Source organism: Salminus brasiliensis, chromosome 22 (assembly GCF_030463535.1).
Source record: "Salminus brasiliensis chromosome 22, fSalBra1.hap2, whole genome shotgun sequence".
Lineage (NCBI taxonomy): Eukaryota > Metazoa > Chordata > Actinopteri > Characiformes > Bryconidae > Salminus > Salminus brasiliensis.
The window spans coordinates 33,375,951-33,388,912 of NC_132899.1; the positions used below are offsets into that span (position 1 = coordinate 33,375,951).

Consider the following 12,962-nt stretch of genomic DNA (forward strand, 5'->3'; position numbering starts at 1 on the left):
TGGAATTGCAAGGCAATTGCTATGTTGTTCAAAGTGGTTGTTTATGCTATTGCAAGCAGATGCTATTGCGTCCCCTGTGGTAGATGGCCGAAAGGATGCAGATAGCAAGTGACTGCACCATAGATGATGGTTGCTAGGGTGTTGCAAGGTGGTTGCTATGTGGTTGGTGCCCGTCGGAATCCAGTGTTTGTTAGCAGTGTTAGCCTAACGACTGCCGGTGTAAACTAAATAAGCACACTGAGCTTCTTAAATGGAAATGGACCGAGCATTGGAACCCCAGATTCTGTTGCCATCACAAATAGTTGCATCAACTGCAATAGCTAAACAGATACACTACATGGCCAAATGTCTGTGGACACCCTTTTTAATGAGCATGGTCCCTTAAACTCTAGATTGACACTGTTATAAGCAAAGCTTCGTAGGCCCTAAAATAGAGCCCTGTGAGACCCCACAAAATATGCGAAACCAATCTATGAACAAACCGCTGCACCCATTGCTGACACACTGATGTGCAAATGCACATACACAGCTTGTCTAGCCCATGTATTGAATAAAAGTATTGCCAATAGAATAGGACCCTCTAAAGCAGATCAACAGGAATCTTTTTTTAATACACCTGATTTCAGAAGAAACAAGGAACTTAGCAGGTGACCGAATACTTTTGTCCATATTGTGTAGGTGGTAGTAAATCACTCACTAATAACATGGTTTCTGACCACAACACAGCACAGTTTAGGCATTTTCACGGTCACGCCCTGCGTGTTCCTCCTCTGCAAAGAGCGACACATGGTAAGATGGTTTGAAAGCCCATGGCAGTTCGCTCGGAGCTGGAAAATATCTTCTGTTGGTTCTGCTCCCGGAGAAGATGTGGGAGAGCACTCGGAGGAACCGAGAAAGTCTGGCTGTGGGCTTTGTGCAGAGTCAGCAGTGGCTAATCCAGCCCTTCCCTTCCCCGGCTCTGTAACGGCTGGATCACAGCGTGAGTCGCGATGACGAGCCTCTACAGGATCTCAGCTGAGGCCCTGCTCTGACTCACTGTCCACTAACTGCTCTCCACCATGTGTTCGCGACAGCGTTCTGCTGAACATCAGCACCTGAACCAGCAGAACACAACAACGCGTGCAATTATCCTAAACCTAGTCAACAAACAGCCGCCCAGAAAGTATTTGGACGCTGTAAACATGTCATCACTGCTAAACTTTAATGAGGCTGTTTAGGTTGCTTTAAGAAAACTGACGGTGGAAACGTCCAGCACTGTCGCTGAGGGGACAGAAATTTGCAGAGCTAAACTGCTAAGCACCTTCTCCAAGACCCAAAATGTGCACTATGCTATGTGTCCAAATATTTGTGGACACCTCTTCTAATAAATGGATCCACATTGAGCTGTTGTGCCCAGAGATAATTGAAACTGTGATCTCTGGAATGATGGTGATGCTCCATCCAGTACTTTTGGGATGGTGAGGTGGGGAGGTGACCATCATCCAACATCCTGACCTCACTAACACTCGTCGCTGAATGAAATCAGTCAAACCCTCACAGCAATGCTCCTCCTCCTCCAAAATCTAGTAGAAAGCCTTTCCTCCCTGGACAGTAGAGACAGTCACGAAAGCAGGACCAGCTCTTTTTAACACCTTTGATTTTCGAAGAAACAACAAGCAACGAGCAGATGTCCAAATACTTTTGTCCATTTGGTCTATGAGGAGGTTTCTCAGTAAAGGTGGTGAAGCGATAGCTCACTGTTTACTTTGGAAATGTGTGAAAACTCAGCCCGGGAAAAGTTGCCCACCCGTTTGCACCCCCGCTCTCAGAGGCATGGGACAGGGGCCGAGCTCGCCGCCTCGGTGAGAACCACCCCGGCCTGGGACCAATGACAACACTCCAGTTTAACTGACTAGGCAGTGGGATCTGTGCTGAGAAACCGCTAACCTACTTTCAGCCCGAGGCCTCCGCCTGCACCCCAGCCCCCTCCCCCTTCCACAACTTCCTTTTAACCCCCCCGACACCCCCCACCCCCCAACACAGCCCCAGTCCAAACATATGGACCCTTCGCACACCGAGCCCCATTTAACCCTCGGTGCAAACTTCCCCTCTCTCTGTTTACGTCCAGGGGTTCTTTCACTCCTAACAATCAAGGAACCTTTTTTGGTTCCCTGAAGAAGAAAGTTTGCAAAAGAAGCACCTAACGGTTCTATAAACAGAACAGAAAGGGTTCTGCATGGTACTGAAAAGGGTTCTTCCACTCAAGGCATTAGCGGAACCTCTTTTGGTGTTACACTGGCAGAAAAAAGGGGTTCTACATAGCAGTAAAAGGGTTCTATGACTTTCATAACACAACTGAGGATCATGCACAACATGTTCTAATAATTGACCTAAAGGGGTTCTTCAATGGGTTCTTGCCTTTTTCTTAAGAGTTCTGGAAGAGTTCTTTTTTTAGTGAACAACCACGCTGGAAGAACCTTTTTCAGTACTATACAGAACCCTTTCTGAACGGACTTGAGTGGTTTCTGCCTGGTAAAATGGTTCTTTCCATGGCCAGCAAAGCAAACTTCTAGTAGATGGTTCTTTACAGAACCAGACTTTTTCCGCACTTCAGTTACAGAACCAATCAGAACACTCAGTATCAGGGCTCTGAGTGGCTCAGTGGTCAAATGTGCTGCCAGTACGGCCCGGGGGGTTGCAAGTTCAAATCCCGAGCCATGCGCTTGGTGTGGCGCAACAGATAACACCACTACCTGCCAGTGAGCTACCACACCATGTGGGAGACTAGGGTTTGATTCCCGGTCTGGGTGACTATGCTGCGCTACACCAATAAGAGTCCTTGGGCAAGACTAACACTACATTGGCCCACCTCTGTAATACGAGTAACCTTGTAAGTCGCTCTGGATAAGAGCGTCTGTCAAATGCCATAAATGTAAATGTAAATGTAATGCTGCTTTGCCATCAGCAGCCGCAGTCTGAGAGAGCACAACTGGTCGTACTCCCTCTCCGGGTTGGTAGATGGCGCTCTCTCTCCCCTCATCACTCTTCAGCAATCTTGGCTGACACAGGTCAAGATAGCCATGTTACACACAGCTTTGTGTGATGCCAATTATATAAGCAGCTAATTAGGCCTCTTTAAGCTTGTTTTTCAGCTAGTAAAATGAACCCCCCCTCCAGCACAGCCATGCACGACACTCCTCCTGCCCTCCAGCTCTACTCTCATTAGCACTGTGGAACCCTTTTCTGGTGGGATACAGAACCATTTTAACAAGGTTCTATAAAGACTTGGACAAACAGAACCATTAAGCACTAAAATGGCTCCTTGTTGTTGTCATGTCATGGTTCTGTACATCTATATAGAACCATTGTTTTTACTAAATAACCTTTGAAGAACCCTTTGAAGTTCTGTATGGCACACTGTATAGGTTCTTTAACGTGTAAAACAGTGGAACCCCACTACTACACTAAACAAAAAACATTCTATCATAGTCCTGAAAATTTTGATTTGTAACAATGGTGGAACCCTTTTTTTTTGTTTTGGTGTGGAATTAAAACATTTTGAAAAGGTTCTAGAAAGATTTAGACAACCAGAACTGTTAAGCACTGAAATGGCTCTTTGAGTTGTCATGGTTCTGTACATCTATGCAGAACCATTGTTTTAAACTAAACTGGTGTTACATTTGAAAGCCAAAGAACCCATTTTTGTTCTCTGCAGAACCCTTTTTGTTTAGAATGTAGCCTCAGAAAGGGGTTCTTTTGACAGTGGAACCCTTTTATTTTCCAAAAAGCAATTTTTTTAGTAATGAAAAAGTTTTAAATTGTAACATAAGAAGAAGCCTTTCTTGCTAGACTTTGAACAACAAGGGTTCTACATAATATTGTAAAAGGGTTCTTTGACTGTTGATAACAACAGTAGAACCCTTTCTGGTGCTGTACTGCAAACAGAAAGGGTTCTACATAGTACTAAAAAAGGGTTATTTGGCTTGTAACAGTAGTGGAAAACTTTTGGTGCTATACAGAACCCTTTTACTTTTAAAAGGTTCTATAAAACAGTAAATTGGCTCTGAGGTGTCCTGGTTCTATTCCTTTATTAGGAACCATTGATTTATTAAAGAACCTTTGAGGAAAATAACCTTTTTTTAGGACTGCACAGGTGCTGTTTATCAGGGGTTCTACAATCTAAGCAAAAAAGGTTCTATGTAGGACTGATAATAAAAATAGTGGAACCCTTCATTGGTGCTGTGTAGGATGTCTGCTAAAGGCTTTCCATCGTTAGGAGAACTTGGGTTTTGTGAGGCGAGCTCTTTAATGCAGTGAACAAGAATAATGAGGTCACTACTGTTGTTTTTTCCAATGGGGGTGGGGGGTTTTGGGGGGGAGCATGGTTAGATGACTGGTTCTAAATAACCAGAACGATAATCTGTGTCATATGAGAAGAAGTGAAACTACAGTATTTCTACATTCTGGACTGATTTCTGCCATAACCAGCCATCCATCTATTTTAGTTTCTTTGTCTAAATTCGTGTGGGGGTGAGGGGATTTTTATTTTTTGTTTTTGGAAAATCAGTTCCTAATTTCACTGGAATTTTGACATTAATAGCAATAATAATAATAATAACTCATATTAGACACACGTTACTCATTGTCCTCTTCTGTAGGAGGAGAACATTAAAACAATGTATGGAGATAAAGAGGAAGTCCACCCATTTCTCATAATTCCCCACAAAATCACCACGCCAAAAATAGTTAAGATGTGAATGGTCATTCAGACTGGGGGGTTTCGTGTGAAGTGCTCGATTCTAGATAACCTTCCCCTGTCAGAACTAGAGTGAAAGTGAAGGGAAGCAGACGTCTGCAGCTCTAATAATAAAAGCTCCTCACAGAAAGTTCTTCACCTAATGGTGATGAAGACGCTGCCTGATGCCTGAGACACTGTTCTACCAGAGTTCTGAGAAGAGTTCGGCTCTAGAACCTGCTTTTAGAACCAGATCATTAAAATGGTGGAGGGATACATGCTGCAGGGCAAAGAAGTAGTCCCTAAAGATACTGCATTAGTTGATTAGTTGATTCTACGCTAGTTTACCATCATCATCATCTTCTTCATTCCATATAAACCTCAGAAGACTTGTGTAGCTTCACTGGTGGGTTTGGATAGCTAATAAATTCTGGGCTTTATTTGTGTTGTAGTCATGGAGACTGACGCCTGGTTCCATTTACCATCACTGTAAAGAAATCAGAGTGGGTGAGTTTGAATAAAGTCTTCTCAAACACTGAGCTATTGGGAGAATTCTGCCCATTTGTAGGCTGGAGAAGTGCACATGTAGATCTGCTGCACTTACTGAACGTCACTTTTTCCAAAGTCTTAGAAAAACATTGGGAAGTGTTTGGATATTCCTGCTGCCCTCGAGCTGCCCTCCAGAGTCCGGATACAGTCCTGTAAACTGTTAGATCTTCTCTAGAACTGACGGTGTAGATTGTAGAACCGCTTTACATTCACAGTATGCAAATGATACATAAATATGATCAGTCTCACAGGATTCTGGTACTCTGTTAACCTTTAAACCACAGGCTATGAGTTTTTAATTTAACAGACTGTGCCTTTAAGACTGATATATGTAAATGAGCTCTGTTCTGATTGGCTGCTCTGTATTGTGCCTTATTCAGAAAGAAGTCCAAGCTGAAACACTCCTTATAACTTCACCATGAATGGGCGGAGCTATAGGTGAGTAGGCGTATATATGCTGTATAGAACAAGTGTAGCATTTAAGCGTGATATATGTAAATGAGCTCTGTTCTGATTGGCTGCCCTGCACTGAACCACTTACAGAAGTCAGGCCATTCTGTAAGACAAAAACAACATTCAAAAACAGCTGTTTGTGCAACTTTAATATATGGACTGTACATGACATCACCAAAAAATGCTAATTAGCCAATAAAACAGACTGTGCCTTTAAGACTGATATATGTAAACGAGCTCTGTTCTGATTGGCTGCTCTGTTTTGTGGAAAACCGTCCCAGCTGAAACACTCCTTATAACTTCACCATAAATGGGTGGAGCTTAATAATTTTTTGACATGATATATGTGGCATGATTTATGTAAATGAGCTCTGTTCTGATTGGCTGCTCTGTGTTTTGCCTCATTCGTAATTCAGTCTGGGGTAAAATCACTTGCTACGACTTTGGTGTAAACGGGTGGAGCCGGATGGATATCCTGTATGTTAATGTGTTTCTTTGTGACATCACAAAAGTACTGAGTTCCAAAGGGGTTTAGTTTCCGTATATTATGGGCTGTATTGACGGGGCTGTGTGGACTTAGCAATGTGTGCGCACTGTCAAACCGCCGAAGACAATAAGGAGGATGTGTTGGAGGTACAGGGCAGGGTGTGGGCCCTTTAGGACGCCGCTTCCTCTCCAGTACTGATTCGTCAGTGAAATCCTGTGATCAATACAGCAGGATGTTCAGAGCGGATCTCAGCTGGGTTCTGATGCTCTGAGGAGGAACGAACTGCAAACCCAGCTCTAAAGTTCTTAAAGCAGGAAAAAAATGTAGTCTTTTTTTTTTTCCCTCTGAGGATGGATGTCGGGTTTGGGCACCACAGACATTTCCCATGTGGCTTTCAGGCCTCCGCCAGAAACTAGGCCATGGATGGTTCTGGAGCGACCCGGCCTGCAGGACTCCAGCTTTTAGAAACCCCAGTGAGCAGCGAAAGCGAAAAGAAGGAAAATGAGCTCAAACATCCCGTAAAAAGAGTTCCTGCTGGTCGGACGCGGCGTGAGAAAGGAAGCTGCTTGGCTGGACCTGCAGGCTGGACGTGTCCTTCTCAGGGTTCTTCTCTGGGCCCTTCTCTGAGGCCGCCGGGTGGAAAAAACCACCGCAGAGGAACGAGGCAGAGATCGGCCATAACTGCTTATTCAGCAAACTTTATTCAACACATACCAGCCCGCTCTGCGTCATTACACACACACACACACACACACACACACACACACAAACACACACAGATGGACCGGAGAGAATATCAAGATCAGACTGTTTTGGACAGGCTCTATTTAAAGGATCCGTATCCAAGTTTTCCGTGTGTTTGACTGTTCAGTATACACTCCTAACCTCTGCTTACCCCTTAGTCTAACACCGGCTGTTTCCAACTGATATATGCAAATGAGCTCCACTCTGATTTGCTGCCTTGTTCAAGTAGTAGCCCAAACAAAAACAGCGGGCTTCATTTGTGATGTCACACAACCAACACCACATTTCCGGTTCAGGCTTAGATAGGGAGCGTTTCAGCCCAGAAGCAAATCAGACCAGAGCTCATTTGCATAATGTATTAGTCTATTAATTGCGGCCGCATTTGGCGCATGCAAGCCTTAAAAGTAGGGTACGGACCCTTTAATGCTAGTAATGTCTTATAACATTGTAATAACCATCCATAACATGAGAAATGTTATATATTTGGACGAGATTTGTATTTATATAGCTTTTAATTCAGACGTAAGACCTACAAGGGTGGCGAACTATTACTCTATATATAATAAATAATAATAATAAAATAGTATATGTATGCAAATGCGTTGCTTTTGTGACATCACAACAAACAGGCAGCCTAAAAGCCGGCCTGATTTAGCAGCGTAGCTCGTTATATGGGGGAGGTACAGAGTCTCATGATGAGAGTTTTCCATGCTATGGGCCCTTTAAAGACAGCAACACAGCATGACAGCGCTGCCTGCCCACAGGGATGAGCGCTAATTAATCCCATCCCACGCAGACCGTTGTGTAAATATACTGTAAATCTGGGTTAATGAGGAACACACTCTGGGACAAGGCGGTGGTGAGCTTGTCCGGATCCAGAGCCCAGCAGAACCTCACGCCGGTTCCTCAGTTCCATGTGCCGAGCTCGTTTCGGGGTGGGTTTAGCGTATTTGTGCCTCAAAATGCAGGAAAAACAAGCTTTTAAATGATGGGGGTTGGGGGGGGGGGGTTGGGTTAAAGGGTCGATATCCAACTTTTTTCATGTAAATTTGTCATGTTCTGATTGGCTGTCTCAGGTCTTCAAAACGCTCCAGGTTGAGATAGTGTGAGTGGGCGGAGCTAGACTGCTATAAATGGACAGACGATATGTAAATGTGTTGGTTCTTGTGACATCACAAAATCTGTGAATTGAAAACAGGCTGTTTTCGCAGCTCGGTTACATCACACGCATACATCACACTCTTACATCAAATGCCTACATCAAATGCCTACATCACATACCTACATCACACGCCTACATCTCACACCTACATCACACTCATACATCACACACCTACATCACATACTTACATCACACGCATACATCACACTCTTACATCACACTCTTACATCACAGGCCTACATCAAACGCCTACATCACCCGCCTACATCACACAGCTACATCACACGCCTACATCACACACCTACATCACACACCTACATCACACTCTTACATCACACACCTACATCACATACTTACATCACACTCTTACATCACACGCCTACATCACACTCTTACATCACATGTCTACATCACACGCCTACATCACACTCTTACATCACACAGCTGCATCACACACTTACATCACACAGCTACATCACACACTTACATCAAACACTAACATCACACGTCTACATCACACGCATATATCACACGCCTACATAACAGGCTTACATCACACACCTACATCACACACATCAAACGCCTACATCATACGCTTACATCACACGCCTACATCACACGTCTATATCATACGCCTACATCACACTCTTGCATCACAAGCCTACATCAAAAGCGAACATCACGCGTCAACATCACAGGCTTACATCACAGAGGTCGCTGTGACATCACAAACCCTCACATTCAGATCTGAAGAAACTGGGCTTGCACACGATGAACCCTTACACCCTTAAAAGGGGTTCACCAAGGGTTCTTTAGTAAAGGTGACGGTTCTGCATAGTTCCGTGTATTTGATGGACGGCCTCTTGTGCATTGTTCTTTTAAGAACCTTTTAAAAACCAACACTCTTAGCCACAAGGGTTCTGTACAGTTTTGACAATGGGTTCGAACAAATGATGTAACAATCCTTTTTGGTGCTTTTAAGAACCATTTGAGGTCCTTCCAGATCATAGAACCCCCCCAGCAGAAGAACCACGTAAACTTTAAAGGACACGTTGGTGTAGTGGAAATCTACAGCAGCTTCAAAAAGAGGGTTCCTTAGAAAAGAACCTAAGGGAACCATTGAGATGCATGAATGATTCTTTGACTGGTTAAATTGTTCTTTATAGAAAGGAGAACCTTGAGATCTCTTAAACATCCACTTTCTTTACAGGAATTGTTGCAGAACGGCTCTACGTACCACCAAAAGCCAAAGAACCGAAGAACCTGTACTTCTTAGACTGCCGGCAAAGAACCTTTTATGTTGATTGGCTTGTCATGGTTCCACATAGGAACCCTTAAACAATGTTGTTGTTAAGGCTTTAAGCAAACAAAGTTGTTGTTTTTTTTGCTTGTCACAGTATTGGAACCCTTCTGGTTCTATGGAGTACCTGTTATAGAGAACCCCCCCACCCTTGTTTTCAGTGCTGTCAAGGGTATGGGCCCTTTAAAGCCCAACAGATCCGGGTTCCTGTGCTGGTATATGCACATAAAGGTTCCACTGCAGTTCTAAAGGAGAACCCTGTACTAGAGGCCTTGAGTTGGGTAAGGCTCGTGCAGATGCATGCCAACACATTAAGAGAGAGTGGTTGAGAGAGATGGGGAGAGAGAGAGAGAGAGAGAGAGAACAGAGCTCTAGACGGGTTACTCACTTATCTAGAACGAAGTACAGGTCGAAAGCACCCTGGCACGATCTCTGGTCCTCCTCCTCGTGCGCCTCCGCCGCTGCAGCCGAGCGCGCGGTGAGAACCAAACATCCCGAGAGCGCGAGGAGGAGAAAAGCCCTGATCCCGAAACTCGCCATCCTCACTCCTCACACACAGAACCCAGCAGAACCGAACAGAACCCAGCAGAACCTAAACGAACCGCTCCTCAGAACCACCAGAGCCTGTTCACATTATCCCCAGCGCGAGCTCGGCTCCGGGGCGGATCAACACAAAGAGCAGCGCGAGCGGACTTCTTCTTCTTCTAAGAGTTTCTTTTCTTTCTCTTTTGGATCCGTGGTCGCGCGCGATCCTCCAGCCTAGAACCGGACCGGTCAGTGGAGCACCAGCAGGCGCACTGGACCCAGTTCAGCTTTACTCCTAAAACCAGTAAAACTCCTAAAAACAGTGTGCGCGCGCGCGCTGGCTGGACTGGGAGTGTAGCGCGAGCCGGAGGTCTGCAGCAGCTTGTGGAGGATAGTGTGTGAGAGTGTGTGTGTGTGTGAGCAGGCCCGGTGTCAGGTTTCTGCCCCTCTCAGGAAAAGTGTGTGTGTGTGTGTGTGTGTGTGTGTGTTGGGGGGTTTAAAGGATAAGTTCGTGTTTTCATCCTCACTGCTGTAACACTGTCAGACCCCGCCCCCACCCCCACAGCTTACTATTAAAACACTTAATATTCGCTCATTAATATTCGCTCATTAATATTCACTAATTAATATTCGCTCATTAATATTCGCTCATTAATATTCACTAAATCATCTACAAGTGGAACAGCTGACCAACATGACCAGATCAGACCGTCGCAGCCAGTTCACCCTAAGTTCAGCCTCACCCTGTGTCCCATCACTGACCCTGGTGGTCATCCATATTTGGGGCAAATGTTGACCCTGTGGTCAGACCGTACTGGTTCCCAGTTGGGTTACCTGTACAGGCCCCACGTGGCCATGCTATCTGGGAGTGCATATAGTGGACAGGGCACTATAGTTTCGGACACTGTTATAGCTATAGTGTTCTTGCTTTGCTCTGCTTGCTACCGTCCTTGTCCCCGCCCTCGCTTCGCCCTCGCCCCGCCCAGTCTTCAGTGTTCCTATCTGTGTCTCTTCTGTCTTGTGCCGTCTGCCGTTGTTTTCCCCAGGTGTGCCTGTAGTAGTTGTGTCTCTGAGTTCGAGTCGTCCCTTTGTTTCATGTTGGACATGTCCTTAAGTGCACTATTTGGACAAAAGTATTGGGACACCTGCGTGTTCATTGTTTCTTCTGAAATCATGAGTATTAAAAAGAGTTGACCCTGCTTTTGTTGGAGTACCTGTCTGACTCTCCTGTTCAGGGAAGAAGGCTTTCTACTACATTTTGGAAGGATTTTGAAGCATCGCTGTGAGGATTTGATTGCATTCAGTGACGAGAGCATCAGTGAGGTCAGGATGACTCAGATTGCAGAATCTGTTGATCTGCTCCACAGAGTCCTATTCTATTGACAGTACTGCTTTACTTTATGGACTAGACAAACTGTGTGTGTGCATTTGCACATCTGTGTCAGCAATGGTGCAACCTAAAGTTGCTGAATGTGTTATTTAGAAGGGGTGGCCACAAGTATTTGGACAGATAGTGACAGACTAAAAAGTCTAATATTTGGTTAAATGTCCGCTAGCGTGTTGCACCTTGACCACCATGCTTGGCAGAGTTGGATTTCCTGACCAATAGGCAAAGAGCTGAGGCACATTTCTATTGGACGGTCCTTACCTTTTGTTGTTCAGTTATCTGTATACCTGTGAGGCTCTTCTTTGTGGTATGCCCCTCTGGGATTCGGTTAGCATTCCATTTGGTCTTTGTAATTGTCCTGTTGATTCATTTATTAGTTCTATGTCCTTTTTGTAGTTTGTTTACTCTTAGTCTGGTATTTTGTTTACTTCTGTTTACTCCTCTGGTCCTCTACAGATTATAGTAAGAGCAGGGATGTCCATCTTATCTCCTGTTTCAGATCAGATAGGGTGAGCCTGGGGCTATAGAACACACAACACTGGGGGATCCCCAACCAGATAACGTCTGCTTGATGTTAGGACTGGGCTAATAGGGATGTTCCTCAGCATTTCTCCTAATGATACAGGGTTGACCTTACTTCAGAATTTCTGGCTGAACTGAGAAATGTGGCTTTGTGAAATTCAAGGCAAGTGATTTCTTGACAGGTTCAAAGGGGAACAGAGCCATGGCAACTCTAAGAACCTTTTGGGTGCTTACATTGATCTTTGCCTGGTTATGGAGTTATTTGGATTGCTGGAAAACCTTGTATAGATGATTGGATCATTAAGGCATCAAGGCATCTTGACTTCACTTGTGTCTTCAAACAGTTGATGATTGGAATGAAGAACCCTACACTCACCCTCACAGCCCTGTACCCCCTGATAAGACTGGACACTCTTAGATTCAGGTCCGGTCAGTAAAATTCCTCCTAGCGCTTACCTAAAGAAGCTTGAAGTTGTGTAAGACATTAATCAGCACCAGCTCAGGAAGGTTGGGAAGCGATTTCCTCTATAATTTAGTCGACTGGTTAGGAACAATAGGCCTGTCCTTGCCTTCCTTTTCTCTGGCATGAGTTATATATACTGTGTGTATGTCTGCAATGTGATTGGAATTGGATGCTTTGCCCTGATTGTGGAAATGTAACTCCTTTGTCAAAAACATCATACAGCCCAAATCCATCCCCTGAAGTGTTTTACTGCCATCTTCTGGATGGTGTAGTATTTTACCTCAGAGATACTGAGCTGGTCAGCATTATGAGTGCATTTATAGAACATTATTGTGAAGGCAAGTCAGCACAGCAGGCGCCTAGCAGCATTAACACGTCCGTTATTTGGCAACCGTGTGGCCTGCTGGCCTGCTGACCTGCTGAAATCTTTGTTAAATTACCTGTGAATCAGTTACTAAAGATCACAGGATAAACTCTTAAGAGGCTTGTTTTTTTACATGAGTGTCTGGAATTGATGCAAGTACAAGTTAGCTTTCATTAAAGCTGGGACAAAGGTTCTAGACCCCATTCCAGTGATCCTTTCGGTAACAATAGGATATTAAATCTTGCATAATGGTGTTATTATTTAATCATTTTAACACACTCAATACAAACTT

General features: G+C 44.5%; 1 protein-coding gene across 1 annotated transcript in view; it reads right to left on the reverse strand.

Moving 5' to 3' along the window:
* antxr1c (ANTXR cell adhesion molecule 1c) overlaps positions 1-10,357 on the reverse strand; it is a 36,533-nt gene extending 26,176 nt beyond the window's left edge. The window contains exon 1 of the mRNA XM_072666937.1: positions 9,798-10,357. Coding sequence (XP_072523038.1) covers positions 9,798-9,949 — 152 coding nt within the window. The 5' untranslated portion in view covers positions 9,950-10,357. The remainder of the gene's footprint in view (positions 1-9,797) is intronic.
* Positions 10,358-12,962: the final 2,605 nt, after the last annotated feature.